Source organism: Macaca mulatta, chromosome 14 (genome assembly GCF_049350105.2).
Source record: "Macaca mulatta isolate MMU2019108-1 chromosome 14, T2T-MMU8v2.0, whole genome shotgun sequence".
Taxonomy (NCBI): Eukaryota; Metazoa; Chordata; class Mammalia; order Primates; family Cercopithecidae; genus Macaca; species Macaca mulatta.
In genome coordinates, this window is record NC_133419.1 from 109,001,922 (window position 1) to 109,019,685 (window position 17,764).

The 17,764-nt window shown below is 38.3% G+C and overlaps 1 protein-coding gene across 2 annotated transcripts in view; it reads right to left on the bottom strand.

Annotated features, from left to right (window-relative positions):
* Positions 1 to 9,921: 9,921 nt before the first annotated feature.
* NPAT (nuclear protein, coactivator of histone transcription) overlaps positions 9,922 to 17,764 on the bottom strand; it is a 62,391-nt gene continuing 54,548 nt past the window's right edge. The window contains exons 16-18 of one of the 2 annotated variants that reach the window (XM_001104186.5): positions 14,945 to 15,005; positions 13,705 to 14,839; positions 9,922 to 11,602 (exon numbers count right to left, since the gene is read on the bottom strand). In XM_001104186.5, the coding sequence (XP_001104186.4) occupies positions 11,525 to 11,602; positions 13,705 to 14,839; positions 14,945 to 15,005 (1,274 nt within the window). In that variant the 3' untranslated portion in view covers positions 9,922 to 11,524. Of the gene's footprint in view, positions 11,603 to 13,704; positions 14,861 to 14,944; positions 15,006 to 17,764 lie in introns of both variants that reach the window. The other variant, XM_015115607.3, reaches the window with a different exon arrangement.

Genomic DNA, 17,764 nt, shown 5'->3' on the forward strand with positions numbered 1-17,764 from the left:
TAGAAATACCAATGTGTAATATTAGTGACTTATGTAAGCAGCTAGAAGCTTCCATTTGTGAGAACAAATTTATAATTTTGAGGATTGTTAAAGGTCAAGTGAATGTTCTCTGTAGGTAATTTACATTTAGTAAATTACTTTTCTTTACAGTAAGAGTTGGCTATTCTGGACAAACTAACAGTGCTTCATATAATCACTCAAACCACAGTGTGTGCAACAGTACTACAAAACAAGACAGAAGCCCATGTGCTCAGGGTCTAAAGTGGGGGCAATTTCTTATAACCTCAACATTCAGGGTTGGGGGAGGTCAAATAGAAAACCCTGCAGTTTGGGCTCTGAATTACTACAGCAGCATAGAGAGTGGGAAAGGAGGTAGAAACTGATAAACTGAATGGATTTATAAAAAAGGGAACAGATCACCACTTCCAATAAACCATAATGCCTTTTCTTAAGCAGGACAGACTGTAGCACAAGTATCTTGCATTGCATTTTATCTGGGAAAAAATTAAAACACTACAGGCAGGGGCTATGCACACCACCCTCAACTGCAGCTCTGAAGAGGGAAAACTCCCCCTCAGGAAGAGGAGGGGGCAGTAAAGGTCATTGTGTACACATTATCTGTTGGCAAATAATGTATTGTAGATCCTTTGAAGGAGCAAAATGACAATATATGGGGAAAATCAACTGCTCTTAAGATTCAGAGGAAAAGTATTTTCAAAAACATCTGTAATCATCAACAACTTTTGAGGCTTGTTATGTGCTTTGTATGTATAAACTCATTTAATTGTGGCAAAAACTTCTAAGAGTCGGTACCATTATTATCCCTCCCTTATAAATAAGGAAATTGAGACACAGAGTAGCTAAATAAATTCCAAGGGCAAAAAGCTGGCTAGGGTTCAACTCCAAGTTAGTCGAGCTCCAGAGCCCACGTTCTTAACTTCCTATACTTTAGTTAAATGCCTTTCAATAATTATCTGCCCCGACTTACAAAAACTTATAACTGAAGTAGGAGCTGGATAAGATGAGAAAAGGAAATCCAAAACATGAGAATACTTCATTAAAGATAAGCAGAAACTAACATTGCATCCAAAGGTCATTGATCTGGAAAACATCTGAGAAGTGCTCTGAAAATTCTGGGAAAAAATGGAAAAGGAGAAGAAACAGAGAACCAACAAGTAAGATTTTTTTGTTTGTTTGTAAGAGATAAGGTATTGCTGTGTCACTTAGGCTGGAGTGCAGTGGCATGACCATAGCTTACTGTAACCTTGAACTCCTGGGTTCTCAAGTGATCTGCCTGCCTCAGCCTCCTAAGTAGTTAGGACTATAGGCACATGCTACCATGCCCAGCTTAAATGGTGTTTCTTTAAAAAAAAAAAAAAAAAAAAAAAAAAGGTACTCTGAAGCAATAATCTAACATAACAGAAAACATAAAGATAATAGAAAAACTCAGATTTTTAAGTCCTAAGGGGGAAGATTTTAAAGACCGTATTTCTTTTTTTTTTCTTTTTTGAGACAGAGTTTCGCTCTGTAGCTCAGGCTGGAATGCAGTGGCTCGATCTTGGCTCACTGCAACCTCCATTCCCCGGGTTCAAGTGATTCTTGTGCCTGAGCCTCCTGAGTATACAGGCATACACCACCACACCTAGCTAATTTTTGTATTTTCAATAGAGACAAGAATTTTGCCACGTAGGCCAGGCTGGTCTGGAACTCCTGACTTCAGGTGATCCTTCTGCCTCGGCCTCCCAAAGTGCTGGGATTACAGGCATGAGCCACCACGCCCGGCCCTATAGAGCGTATTTTATTGGCAAAATTAATTAGCAGAAAATCATACTAAGACATTCTGGAGAAAATGTATTAAATTCCTCTAATATCTAGTTAGAAAAATAGGTAGCCGTAGTTCTTATTTCTATTACATTCAATCCAAGAAAACAAGTGACAGAACATCTAACTGTTTTTAATGAAACAAAATAAGATACTAAAAGGTGTGTCTCAAACACGGAAGAGTTTAGAAAATAAAGTACTCTAATGTTTCCTCCAAAAATGACAAAGGTTTAGGCAAGCCCATGGAATGAAGAATTAAGAATTCAGTTAGGTGAAAGTTTTTCATTTTTTAAATGACTGCTTAAGGACTGGCTGGGGAAGAAGGAGAGGTAGTGGTTGAAGGAAATAAAAATATTTTACCTCAAATTATATTTATTTGACATATTTTGAGATGGCTGTCAGAGGCCCAGCAAACAGAAGTGGTGCTGCAAAGCTTTCTTTTGTGGAAGAAATTTGCATCTATGGAGAATCTCCATTAATGCAGCCAGGACTTCCCTTGTCTGGAATCTAGAAAAGGGTAAATGAGAGCCTGTCTGACACCTTTAAAGGTCTTAAACATTTAACATCCATTCTCTGAGAAAGCTACTAACAAGACCACCTTTCCTAGTCAGGTCCTCTTTCCCTCCCCTTAAGCTGTCTTGCCACTAAAACCTGATTTACCAAAAGAACATGTTTTTGGCCATGCTGGGAGCTCACATTACTTCTGTAACCTGAAGATGGTATAAAGTTCCTACACCCAGCCAGCCACAGTGACTCATTTCTGTAATCCCGGCACTTTTGAGAGGCTGAGATGGGAGGATCACCTGAGGTAAGAAGTTCGACAGCAGTCTGGCCAACATGGTGAAACCCCGTCTCTACTACAAAAACAAAAATTAGCCGGTCGTGGTGGCGCATGCCTGTAGTCCCAGCAACTCGGGAGGCTGAGGTAGAAGAATCGCTTCAACCAAGGAGGCGGAGGTTGCAGTGAGCCAAGATCACACCATTGCACTCCAGCCTGGGCGACAGAGCAAGACTTCATCTCAAAAAAAAAAAAAAAAGAAAAGTTTCTACACCCCATTGGGGGCGGGGTCAGGTCTTTGAAGGCCCCCATGTATACACATTAAATAAATGTATATTCCTTTTCTCCAATTAATCTGCCTTTTGCAAACAATTTTATTTTCCAGCGAAACTTCAGAGGGCCAAGGGGGATCTTCAAGGTTACAGTGAAATTATCTTGCCACTGTACTCCAGCCTGGGGAACAGAGGGAGACCTTGTCTCTTAAACAAAGAAAAGAAATACCATTTACTTTCTGGTTCTCTGTTTTCTCTCTTCCTTTCCATTTTTTCCCCAGAATTGTCAAGAGCACTTTTCAAATGTTTTCCAGATCACTGACCTTTGGAGGCACTGCTTACCTTCAGTGAAGTATTCTAAAACGTGTTAAGTTTCCTTTTTTCCTTGTATTTTCCTTTTTTTCTCGTATTTTACCTAGCTCCTGGTTCCCCTTGGTTCACATGGTGAAATATCGGTAACGTGTATCTTTATCTGCTAAATAAAGGTAAATGCCAGTAGGACAAGTTCTGAGACTGCCCTCACAGGACTTATAAGAATTGCATGCTGTGTCCTGGACAGAAATATAGTTATAACTAGGCAATAAACAGGCTGTACCTTGGCCCACTTCCTAAAGCCTCAGGGAGACAGATCTGAAGTTTCCTCTAGTCTCCTCATTCGGTGGCCCTGCAATTAAACATCTTTCTTTGCTGCAGCCCAGGGTCTTGCACACTGACTTGTCACGCACAATGGGCAATGGACTGTTACTGTTACAGTTCCACATCTTAAGTTACTGTAAGACAAAAGCTTAAAAATCCAATTATAAAGTAAAAAGAGGCTGGGCGTGGTGGCTCACGCCTGTAATCCCAGCACTTTGGGAGGTCGAGGTGGGTGGATCACCTGAGGTCAGGAGTTTGAAGACCAGCCTGGCAAACATGGAGAAACCCCATCTCTACTAAAAATACAAAATTAGCCAGGCGTGGTGGCACATACCTGTAATCCCAGCTACATGGGAGGCTGAGGCAGGAGAATCGTTTGGGCCAGGGAAGTGGAGGTTGCAGTGAGCTGAGATCACACCACTGCACTCCAGCCTGGGCAACAAGAGCAAAACTCTGTCTCAAAAACAAACAAACAAACAAAAAGGTAAAAAGGGTTGGCATGTATCATAAATTATGAGAAGGCAGAAACTGTTAAAATCGGGAAAGAACTACTTTTTATGATGGCTATAGACCATGCAGAAAACAAAGCCAAAGCTATGATCAAGATAATAATGTTTCATGGATTAAACATTTGTGAAAAAAGTATGAAAGACAGGATTCAAATAGTATAAGACTGAATAAATATCAAATTTTACCTTTATAAACAATACCTATTTCTCTTTTTCAAAACTTTTTTTTTGAGATTGGGTCTCGCTCCGTTGCCCAGGTTGTAGTGCAGTGGCATGGTCTCATCTCACTGCAGCCTTGACTTCCTGGGCTCAAGTGATACACCCACCTCAGCCTCCCTGGTAGCTAGGACCACAGATGCGCACTACCACGCCCAGCTAATTTTTTATAGAGATGTGGTTTCATCATGTTGCCTAGGCTGGTCTTGAACTCCTGGGTTCAACTGATCTGCTTGCCTTGGCCTCCCAAAGTGCTGGGATTACAGGTGTGAGCCACCATGCTCAGCCAAGAATACCTGTTTCTAAGCACCCATGCAACATTTATAAAACCTGCAACTTACCCTGACCACAATAAAAAAAATTTTAGGCAAAAAAGAGCCTGGTATCATTTATTACATTATTAACAAATAATTATGTATGAATATTAAAGTACTTACCCCATCTTCCAAATTTTGCTGAAAGCTGAATTCAGAGGCAAATTCATAGCCTTAAATGCTTACATGGTTTAAGGGGGGGAAAAAAAATCAGATAACTGTTTATTCAATTTAAGTTAAACAAACATGCAAAAAGGACCCTGAGAAAGTAGGAAGCACAAAGAATAAAGTAGACTCCTATATAACTGTTGAATCTAAGAAGTGTTTTTGACAGAAAAAAAGAAATCGCATCTAATTTAAAAGAGAACAAAAGCAAAATTTAGAAAAAAATGTGATATTTGACTCAGGAAAAAAAAGCTCAAAGCCTCAATAGATAATAAATCAGCTAGGAAGAAATTTAGGAGAAAAAAAAAAATGGAAAACTGTTTAAGCAAAAGCCTCCAGGCCTAGATAATTTAGTAGTGATTTAGTCTCAAGGAACAGTTATTTCCCATTCTAAATAAACTGTTGCAGAAAAAAGAAATAAAAAACAGCATCAGCTATAATAGCAACTAGTTCTTAAAGTGCTTATTATGTTCCAGGCATTAATCTAAGTGTTTTTACATATATGTAAAATTTAAACTTCATATTTTAGCACTGGTACTATTTATTATCCCCAATATTCAAATAAACTAGAAAAAGAAGGAAAGGTTTAAAATTCATTTTAAAAACTGGCATAAGTTTGAAACCAATCTCATTAAAAGTAAACTTTTCACTGGGTGTGTTGGTGTGCACCTGTAGTCCCAGCTACTCAGGAAGTTGAGGCAGGAGGATCCTTTGAGCCCAGTAGTTCAAGGCTATAGTGGGCTATGACTGTGCCCATGAACAGCCACTGCACTCTAGCCGGGCAATATAGCAAGACCTTGTCTCAAAAACAAAAACCAAAAACATTTAAATAAAATGTTCACAAAACAAATTTACTTAAAATAATCACTAATATAAAAATAAATTCATGAGTTCAATGAAAATATTTTAATTGATGCTTAAACATGGCAATTAAGTTGAACAGGTACTTCCGACGTAAAATTCTACAAACAAAAGCAAACATACTTAACAAAAGCAAACATACTTAACATTGCCATTAAAATGAGGAACAAGACCATGAAGCAGACTTTGATCATTATTAGTTGCACTGGAAGTGCAAATATCAGTGTAGTAAAAATAAATAAAATTGGAAAATAATTATTTAGATAATACTTCGTAAATTAAAAAGTAGCACTGGTAAATCCATTAGTACTAACAGACTTCACTCAGTATAGAAAATAAATAGCAATTAAAATATAAAAGATTTTGGGCCTGGCATGGTGGCTCACGCCTGTAATCCCAGCACCTGGGGAGGCTGAGGTGGGTGGATCACCTGAGGTCAGGAGTTCAAGACCAGCCTGGACAACATGGTGAAACCCTGTCTCTACTAAAAATACAAAAATTAACTGAGTGTGGTGGAACACAACTGTAATCCCAGTTACTTGGGAGGCTCAGGAAGGAGAATTGCTTGAACCTGGGAGGTGGAGGTTACAGTCACCAGAGATCACACTGATGCCCTCCAGCCTGGGCGACAGAGTGAGACTGTGTCTCAAAAAAAAAAAAAAAAAAAAAAAAGATTTCCTACAGTAATTAAGACAGTGTGTTATTAGCACATCTTAAAGCAGACCAATGGAACAGAATACAGTCCAGAAACAAACCTACACATTTCCCAGCTTATGAGAAAAGTGTGCGATGTAGTTGGCAAAGGATAATCTTTGGTAATAAATAGTGTGGGTTAATTGTACATCAATGTGGAAAATCAATTCCAGATAGATGGTCAAATCAAAATGAAATAGGTTGAACCATAAAGCTTTTAGAAGAATAACAAGGGAAAATACTCAGATACCTAATATCCATCCGAAAAAGGACCTGTATCCAGAATACAGAAAGAACAACTAAAAATCAGTAAGAAAAAGGCAGACAACCCAATACTAAAATGAGCAAAAACCTTGTACTGTCCACAAAAGATGCCCAAATAGTATTTGAAAAGGTGTTCAACTTCATTAAAAAAAAATAAAACCCCAAAAAACCAACACCAAATTAAAACTACAACACATACCAATACACACCGCTAAAATGAAAATATCTAACATTGGAAATAACACGGAGTATCGAGAACTTACTATACTGTGAGTATAGCATAAATTGTTATAACCATTATGGAAAATGAAAAAATCTGAATGTCTGAATATATGCAGCTGTGTTCCAGCAACCCTATTCCTAAGTATCTATCCAACTGAGAAGTGTAATGCATTCACAAAAAAATGTGCAAGAACATTCACAGCAGTCTGTTCATAATAAACTTTTTCCATCTATAAAATGGATTAACCGTAATATAATACAATGAATATATACACAGCATTGAGGATGACTGAGCTGAATTATACAAAACATGAGTGTTTCTCACAGATTATATATTCCATGTATCCATTGATATCGTTAAGGAAAACAAAGCTAAATTAATCTCTGGTGCTAGAAGTCACAATAATGACTATTCTAGGGTACTGGTAATGTTCATAGTGATTATGTGGATGTATTTACTTAAAGAAAATTCACTGAAGGGCATGAATTTATAGTGGTGCACTTTTCTCTTTATATGTCTCCATAAAAATTTTATATTAATAAAGCAGGACCATCCCTACATAACAGCAATAACCAGTTAAAACTATGAAAAGAAGAGCTTTCTAAAAATAGTAACAAACAAAAACACCCAGTTTAGCAAGACATTTCTGATAGGGGTAACTGTATAACACTTTGATACATACCATATGATCTTTACCCTTTGCTTCTTTATGAATTAGCTTATGACATTAATGTAGTTCAAATATTCCAATAGAAATTTTAATTTGAAATAACACAAGTAATTCTAAAGTTCATCAGGAAGCATAAAAGGGTGAGTACTTGAAAAAACAAAAACAGTAACAGTGGACACAAAAGTTATGATTTAATCAGTGGCACAGAATAGACTATACACATACCATATAGTGTGTATACATTTAATACAAGTCCAAAATCTTTGATCATACACCTTTGGGGTTAGCTGGGGTTCATAAACCAGAATACTCTGGATTTCTAAAAACTAAATGTATGTGCCATATGCCCCCCTAGTTGAGTCTGGAACAGCAGACTAATCAACATTACTATAAATGAGATAAAGACTGTTAAGTGGCCTCGTGTCATTTCAGGTCAGGTTTGCCACAGAATGAGTTCTGATGTTAAATCTAGGGGAAAAAAACTGGTTGCCAGAACCTTTTGGGTTTTAGAATTGTGAATAAGAGATTGTTAATCAGTGTAGGATAAGACAGACATCTTAAATAAACGAGCAGGGGAAAGGAAAGCTTATCTGAACAAACTGTGCAGTGGTTAAATTGTCAGGTGAACAAATTATCAAGCAGTTAAATATTTAGGGAAAAAATGTACATTGACCCTTTTTTCCTATCAGGTACCAAAACAAGTAACAAATAGATTAGGAGCTAACTCCTAATTTTACCAAATCAGGAAATACAAACCTAGAAACAGGTGATGATATAGTTGAATATGCCTCTGGAAATGGATAAGCATATGCTATGCAAAAAAATGACAATTTGCTGGTAGAAATGTAAATTGATGCAAGTTTAATAGCAGCATATGGCAAAATATACTGAGATCCTTAAAAAAAGGTACACTAACTTCTTGATTTGGTAATTCTACTCTCTAAAATTTCTAAGGAAATAGTTAACATAAACAAATGTTTACTTTTTTTATTTTTTTATTTTTTTGAGACGGAGTCTCGCTCTGTCGCCCAAGCTGGAGTGCAGTGGCCGGATCTCAGCTCACTGCAAGCTCCGCCTCCCGGGTTTACGCCATTCTCCTGCCTCAGCCTCCCGAGTAGCTGGGACTACAGGCGCCTGCCACCTCGCCCGGCTAGTTTTTTGTATTTTTTAGTAGAGACGGGGTTTCACCGTGTTAGCCAGGATGGTCTTGATCTCCTGACCTCGTGATCCGCCCGTCTCGGCCTCCCAAAGTGCTGGGATTACAGGCTTGAGCCACCGCGCCCGGCCTAACAAATGTTTATTTACAAAAATGCTCACTGCTGTTTTTGTTTGTAATAGCTGAAAAAAGGAAAAAGCTTTATATTATTGGAAGTAAAAGTAGCAGCTGGATGAGGTGGCTCACATGCCTGTAATTCCAACACTTGGGAGGCTGAGACAGGAGGGCTGCTTGAGTCCAAGAGTTTGAGATTAGCCTGGGCAACATAGTGAGACACCATCTCTCCGAAAGACAAAAAAACAAAAAACAAAAATACTGGGTACGATGGAATATGCTTGTAGTCCCAGCTACTCGGGAGGCTGAGGTAGGAGGATCACTTGAGCCTGGGAGGTCGAGGCTGCAGTGAGCCATGATTTTGCCACTGTACTTCAGCCTGGGCAACAGAGTGAGGCCCTCTCTCAAAAAAACAAAAAGCATTAGGAAACTATATGTATCATGAATTCAACAATGTAGATACAAATTTACGAAAAAAGACAAAAGTATGACAAAATGGTAACATTTATAAAAAGAAAAAAACTACACAATGAGTCCATTGTTTAAAGGAAGCAGCAAAATAAATAATAATAAAGTCAAAACTTATGTAATTTCAGAAAGCTGGGCCTGAGCCTGAAAGATGACCAGAGAAAGGATGAATGCAGAATATATAGTAATATGCTTTTGAAATTACTCCTAATATTCATGACATGTAGCCTTTGCACGAATGCTGATGGATGCTTTTCTCATGTGCAATTTCAACATACTATAGTTCTAATAATATCCAGGGCTAAATCTGTAACAAGATTTTACTTAAAAACACTTCTCAGATTTGGCATACACTGACTGCATTAACCTCTAAGTAATATCCAAACAATAGACTGGATCCTTACATGTAATTATAAAAACAGCTATGGCTATGGATTGTTGTAGTATACATCAACCCTGAAATGCAGCCACTGGGCATTTAAGTATTCAAATAGGTTACCAGGTACAATAGTATAATGAAGTCCAGGACCTGTGGACTTTTAAGGTAAAATGGGGATATGATCTTGCCTTTGAACATAAAAGCTCCAAATGCAAGTTATCTTTTGACTTTATTTAGCGGTTCCTGGTTAGTTAATTATGAATCTTGAAGAAACTCAACTTATTTTATTTGCATATGAATTTTCAGTACTTAGCATACCCAAGTATGAATTGAATAAGAAAATGTGATTTTCAGCATTGTACAAACTCCCAAAAAAGAGGAATTGACTTGCAAAGGAATTTAATCAGTTTCTAAACAAGACTGCCAATGTAAAGTAATTCAAACTTTTGAAATTAATGAAAATATTTATTCAAACCTAACTGTAGTACAATCTCAAGCTGAGTTAAATAAACATTAACTATATGATATTTAGTTCCTCAGGAATAGACCACTGCCACATCAAAAAATTTCTTACATTACAAGTTTTTGCAGTAAGGTTCAGCAATTAAGAAGACATGATTTCTACACTGAGAAATGTTGTGTTAAGGTTGGATGGATTTTTTTTAAGGCCCAGTACAAAAAAATGGTTGAGGAAAGTGACTCTTTAACAAAATATATACCTGTAGAAAAAAATCTCTAATATACTGACATTTAATTGAACGGAAAGTACTAAAGAGAACATACTTTAATATCTAGGCACAATTGGTCAGGTACTAATTATAATTTCTGTTCTCATTTAAAAGTTTAAACCAATTCGTCAACTTGACTGATGTGTGTGAGTCTAATACAGAGAAGGCACCTCTCTCATCTCTCACTCTCCTTAAGGACCTTTTGAGAGAAACTCTTTGTAACACTTTAAGGGACACAGACAATACACTGTATCTAAGTATAGATATAGTTATTTAACATACCCCATTGTAGGAGAAACTAAAATATAAAACTATGATTTCTCTTTTTACATCTTATGATGGACACAACACCAGAAGATAATCCTCCACATAAACTTTCACATAGAATACAAGATTTAAATTATATGTGCATTGGTCACTACAATGTAAAGAGTTCTATGAATTAGTGCAATTCTTTAAATCCCCAGCATTTAGGGGAAAAGTACATACCGAGAAATCTCTACTACAAACCAAACTTTTTATGGCTCAATAGTCTAACCACTTAAAGTACTGTAAAAATCTTAAAAGTTATAAATGAAAGATCAGAACATTCAATAAATGGTTTACAAAATTCTCTCTTTAAAACAGAGAACAGAGGGATCAGAAGAAATAGGTAAAGTGTAAAATTCCAGAAATATAATACTTACAGCAATTATAAGAAAGGGGTAGTATTCACTCTAGGAAAAAACTCATCAAACTATTGATTTCTAATTAGATATTTTGCTATCAGTTGAGGTGGTTATCATTTTGTAGTACTTAGTGGTTGTGTATTTAAATGTCTTGTTGAACAGTTACTGAAGGTAATTTATAAGAGTAAGCATCATTTTCCTCCAAAATAAGTGAGAAACTATTGCAGATAAGTTTTAGAATTAGGGATGATAAGAAGTCAAAAAACACATTAGGTTGATTTAACCTCTATTTCAACAAGATTTACACAGTATTTACATTACAATATGGAATTGTCAAAGCTATACAGTTTTGCAGATTGGCTTTACTTACATTTCTGCAAATGTTTTTCCCAAAATAAAAATAAACCAAGTAAGTCTATTTACAAACTAGGAAGCTGTTTTAGAAACAGCATGATTTAGATATAAAGTGAAATTTCAGTACAATCAAAGTGCAGGTCACGCTTTCAAATTCTGTCAATATCCCATTCCCTACACTCAGTTTAAGGGATACGAGTTTTGAACACCTACTGTTCTTATGTGCCCAGAATGTTTACTCATCATAATGCAATGATAATAAAAATTTGTCTACATCCATTCCTGCTGGAAATGAACTGGGAAGCTTCTTTTTCTGTTGAAAAAGAGAAAGAAAAAATAAACTCAAACAAGGCCAAAATGCTTTCTTAGTAAGTCACCTAAAACAGCGTATTGGGTTCTTTCACATACTACTGAAATTGTCAAACTTTTTTAGTCTAGTAGAATTTTACTTCTATAGAAAGTAGAGACAAGTTTTATAAACCCAAAGTTAATTAAATATACTTCTATAGCACCTGAATGTTAGTTTACGGCAAAAGACATTATACAAATCCAGAGTATCTGAATGTTGAATGAGACAAGATAGAACATGCTTTCTATGTTAGGTGGTTATTACTGCTAAGAAAGCTTTACTAATAGATGTTTCGAGTAACAGGTACTACTTGTCAGTTCCAAAACTTAATATACATCAGATACTTTATGTATATACTACATTTAGACTTCACAGCCTAAGATAATCTGGTAATATCATGTCAAGTGATGAGGCTGAAACTCAGAGAGGCTACAGACTTAATCATGATCACAGGACCAAAAAACAGTAGATGCAGGATTCAAATCCAGACTTGTAGGGCAACAAAGCCTACATTATTTCCCTGATACCATACTTCCTCTATGATATTTTAAACACTTTCTATTCAATTCACTTACTAAATAGCTAACCAAATTGAAAATAAATGGATTTCATTTATCAATGCTATCCCTGCATTGCCTTCCTAGAGACAACCACGCTTAAAGAAGAAACATATGTAAGGCCAGGTGCAATGGCTCATGCCTGTAATCCCAGCACTTTGGGAGGCCAAGGCATGCAGATCACCTGAGCTCAGGACTTCAAGACCAGCCTGGGCAACATGGCAAAACCCTGACTCTATAAAAAAAATTAAAAGAATAGAAAAAATGCCCAGGCGTGGTGGCTTACGCCTGAATCCCAGCACCCTGAAAGGCCAAGGCGGGTGGATCACAAGGTCAGGAGTTCAAGACCAGCCTGGTCAACATGGTGAAACCCCATCTCTACTAAAAATACAAAAATTAGCCTGGTGTGGTGGCAGACACCTGTAATCCCAGCTACTCCGGGGGCTGAGGCAGGGAATTGCTTGAACTCAGGTGGAAGTTGCAGTGAGGCGAGATCGTGCCACTGTACTCCAGTGGGTAATAGCGCAAGACTCCATCTCAAAAAAAAAAAAAAAAAAAAAAAAGGGAAAAAGTATTAGCCAGGCGCAGTGGCACATGCCTATAGCCCCAGCTACTTGGGAGGCTGAGGTAGGAGAATTGCTTGAGCCTGGGAGGTGGAGGCTGCAGTGAGCTGAGATCACACCATTGCACTCCAGCCTGGGTGACGGGAGTGAAACCCTGTCTCAAAATAAAGAAAAAAAAGAAAAACATAGGTAAATTTAATTTTTCCAGTGCTCTAATTTTTTTCTTTTTTTTGAGGAGTCTCGTTCTGTCACCCAGGCTGGAGCACAGCGGCGCGAACTTGGCTCACTGCAAGCTCTGCCTCCCAGGTTCACGCCATTCTCCTGCCTCAGCCTCCGGATTAGCTGGGACTACAGGCACCTGCCACCATGCCTGGCTAATTTTTTGTATTTTTAATAGAGACGGGGTTTCACTGTGTTAGCCAGGATGGTCTCAATCTTCTGACCTTGTGATCCACCTGCCTTGGCCTCCCAAAGTGCTGGGATTACAGGCATGAGCCACCACGCCCAGCCATATGCTAACATTTTTAAGGGCCTATAGAAGAGATTACAAGATGTGGGGGGGGGCGGGGAAAAACTGAAGATCTAAGAACGAAGTCCTTTATTACTTGGTAATTCCACACAAGTGTTTAATAGTGTTTCCCAATCTTTCATGACTATGTCATGCTCATGAAAAAACTTGAGTTCTACCAAGAAACAAAAACTATATTTTTTTTCCCCTGGAAAGATGTTTATAAACAAATGCCTCAGCAGTTGTTCTGAAAATGCTGTTTAACCTGGACACCCTGCGCATACCACATTAACACTGCTGGACAATGTACTTTGTCAATGAAATCTAAAAGCTGTCTTAGCCATAACATTCAGTTAAGTTGTGGCAAGAACTGCTGAATTCTCTAATTATTAAAGGGGAAAAAAAGTGTGGTTTGGAAATTAAAACTTTTAAACTTGCCTTAATTTTCTTCTTTTTCACTGGTACTGATGAATTTGTAAGATTTTTACTAGAAGTACGAGAGTTTCGCTCACGTTCATCTAATTCCTCAATTTTCCGCTTTTTTGTGGTGCTCCTTGAAGATGCTCTAAACTGTTGTGTGTTATCTTTCAGAGGAGTTGCTGAAGTAGTCCTAGAAATGGCTGCCCTGGAGAGAATCATTAATGTGTGGGCAGCCATATTTACACTGTTTTCACTGCCTGTTTCACTGGCAGGGCTGCAGGCAGGGAGGTCTGGGGTGACAGGAGGGACCATTACTTTTGATGTGCTACTGTCTTCACTGAAACGCCTACTAGAGGGGGCCTTGATAATATCTGTAGGTTCTTCTTTATGTTTTTCCCCTGCCCCTGAGCCAGGTGTCCGGGGTACAGGTAAATCACTACTCTCAGCAAGCCTACTTACTGAGCTGTGCCTCTGTATATCCTGTAACATTTCTGTGGTAATCAAAGAACTGGTGGATTTAGTTTGTTCTTGTTTTAGATCCTTCACAGCTGTACCTACTGAAAGGACATTTTTATTGTTTGAAGATGCGCCTTGTTTTTTGGTCATTTCTTGCAGTGAAGCTATAGATTTCTCACTTCGCAAACCCCCATTTTGCTGCCCAACAGATAGTTTCGAATTTTCTGGATTTTTCTGCCTTTCTACATCGCTGCATAATTCATTCTCCTTATTAGCTGTTGCTTTATGGAAAGATTCAAGCACAATTTCTGTTGGTGACACCTTCTTTTCTGATTGAGTTTCTCTTATGGTGGTATGCCGGCTAATGGCACTTTCCGACTTAGATAAAATCTTAGGCAGAGGAGGCTTCTCTTTCTCTCTTTTGATAGCATTATTAGAAGGGGGTTTTAAGGTGGAGGATACATTGGGTGAGTCAAGATTAGGAAAAGAGACTGCATTCCTTTCTTTGTTTTGGGACACCATCTTATGATTTGGCCCCTGTGTATTTGCCACGGGAGCAGCAGTACTGTCAAAACAGAGCACACGTCTGTGGCATGGTTTAGCAGCTGGAACTATACTCTCATCTGGGAAGGGAACTGTGGTTTCTTCTGATTTCTTCCCAAGATCTGTGGCAATAGTCTTGTCAGAAACTTCAGTTCTAAAACAAAACAAAACAAAACTATTTCTAGCAGCATAAAGAAATCCTTTATGTTTTAAATCTGAGCATTCAAATAATCTATGATAGAAACTACTTTATACTCACCTTTGGGCATGACATCCAACTGAATGACCTGATGAATCCACCGAATTATTTACTTGTTTTCCTGAAATTATAAATGAACATTCCTGAGAAAAAGAATACACTCCTCTGAAAGAGGATGGAACAGATGACAATTATCACATATAATAAATGACAGCTAACGTGCAAATAGAACATGTTGACAAAGTAGCTTTTAAAAAGTAGTTTTGAAATAAGTACAAGATGGCTATTTCCCCACTGCTACAGAGGAAATCCAGATATGGAACAAATGACATGCGTCAACTTCAGGCAAACATTATGTTTGTCTGTCTGTTTTTTTTTTTGAGACAGAGTCATGCCCTGTCACCCAGACTGGAGTGCAGTGGCACGATCTCAGCTCACTGCAACCTCTGCCTCCCGGGTTCAAGCGATTCTCCTGCCTCCGCCTCCCAAGTAGCCGGGATTACAGGCGCCCACCACCACGCCCAGTTAATTTTTTGTGTTTTTAGTAGAGATGGGGTTTTGCCATGTTGGCCAGACTAGTTTCAAACTCCTGGCCTCAAGTGATCTGCTCATCTGGGCCTCCCAAATGGCTGGATTATAAGCGTGAACCACCACGCCTGGTTCAGGCAAATATTATAAATCCAGTCTTTGGATCTACAAATTACAATGCTCAATACAGCATATAACGTACTACTTACATCCAGGTAGTCACTTAAAGAAAACAACAGATTATATCTATTTTAAAATTCTGTCCAAGTACCTATCATGTTTACAAGCCTATGTCACTCAGAGCACATGCTCTGGAGTTTCAATAGCCATATTTTAATTTCCACAAGCTTCAGCGTTTATGTGTGAGAGCAGCAAGATATCAAAACTAAAAAGAAGAGCAAAGATGAGATTATGAAGAATCTTATGTATTATGCAAAAGGTTTCAGAGGCAATCCTTTAAGAGATTTATTTATTTATGTATTTATTTATTTTTGAAACAGAGTCTCTCTCTGTTGCACAGGATGGAGTGCAATGGCATGATCTTGGCTCACTGCAACCTCCACCTCCTGGGTTCAAGCAATTCTAGTGCCTCAGTCTCACGAGTAGCTGGGATTACAGGTGCACACTGCCACGCCTGGCTAATTTTTGTATTTTTAGTAGAGAAGGGGTTTCACTATGTAGGCCAAGCTAGTCTCAAACTCCTGACCTCAGGTGATCTACCCTCTTCGGCTTCCCAAAGTGCTGGGATTACAGGAGTGAGCCACCATGCCCGGCCCCTTTAAGAGTGTTAAATAGTGAAGATGCATGAATAGGTTTATGTTTTTGGAAGATCAATCTGGCAATAATGTGGAAGATGGAATTGAGAAGACAGAAAACTGGAAATAGAAACTCTGTGTAGATGGTTATATTTCAGGTAAGAGATGATGAGGGTCTGAGAGACAATAATGGGCATTTGCATTACAAAAAGTAAAGGAAAAAAATAAATTGTGACATTAACCAAGGGGAAAAACACTAGGCAGAAGTCTTTGAGGAAGAGAGGTGAGAAATATGTAGAGTTTGAAGGCCCTGAGTTACACAAAATTAGCAAGGGAGGAGAATAGTTTAGTTATGGCTCCAGAAGCCACTGCAGTATCAACAGTATAGGGAAAGCAAAGTAAGGTAAGAATGGAAAAGTTTCAATGCATAATGCAATATTAGGAGGCTACTGGTGACCTTTGTGTAGACAGTTTCAGTAAATACATGAGAAAAGACAATAATTTGAATGAAGAAATGGAAGATTAAGAGAGGTTAAGAGATTAAGATAAAAGGTCAGCAGGTGGGACAAACCTATGTTTATAGCTAGGGAGAGAAGCCCAACAGGAAAAGATGAAAGATATATAGAAGAATCTGGAGCACATGTAGACTGCATTAACCTTAGAAAGAATGAAAGACAGTTATTTAAGAAAGGATGATTTTGGAAGCAGAATAGGTATGTACTGAATGAAAGTGATGATCAGAAAGTGAAGTTTAATACTGGTTAAGATGGAAAATAAAACCAGGAGCTAAGAGCGAGGAGGAGCAGGACTAGATTTGAGATGTGCTGTGCAAGACTGGAATAGTTTGAAGGAGGAACAGAAGAGAAAGCAGACAGGCAGACATTTAAATTGATTGCTAAGTGGAAGGTGTGTGAGAAATGCATTTTTAAGTGGTAGGGAATGGTAGCACTTCTAAGGCAATACTAGGAAGCCCAGGTATAAAAGCTGAGATGGTTGGCTGGACAGATCAAGGGCTGTAGAGTAGCCAGTGCATATGTAGAAGAATGTGTATATGCAGGTTATCAAAAGTACTGGCAAAAGTAGCTGATGTGGTGGCTTCTGGGCTCTAGGCTGTTTTGTAAAGGAAGTGAATCCAGAAAGAAGATACAAGCTCAGGTGAAAGGTGAAGATTTAAGTAAGAAAAGCTATCACTGGTTGAAGAGGAATTCAATAGGTATATGGAAACGAGTGTGTTTTGAGACACATCACTGGCCTTTAAAAATCTTGTAAGTCTAACAAAAAGGTGAAAAATTCAAGATGTGGCTATGGGAGAGGTTGGTTGAAGCAAAAATAAGTCTTAGGAGTGGAAAGGCACGGGCTGGGCGCAGTGGCTCATGCCTGTAATCCCAGCACTTTGGGAGGCGGAGGAAGGCAGATCACCTGAGGTCAGGAGTTCGAGACCAGCCTGGCCAACATGGAGAAACCCCATCTCTACTAAAAATACAAAAACTAGCTGGGCATGGTGGTGAGTGCCAGTAGCCCCAGCTACTCAGGAGGCTGAGGCAGAAGAACTGCTTGAACCCAGGAGGTGGAGGTTGCAGTGAGCCGAGATTGTGCC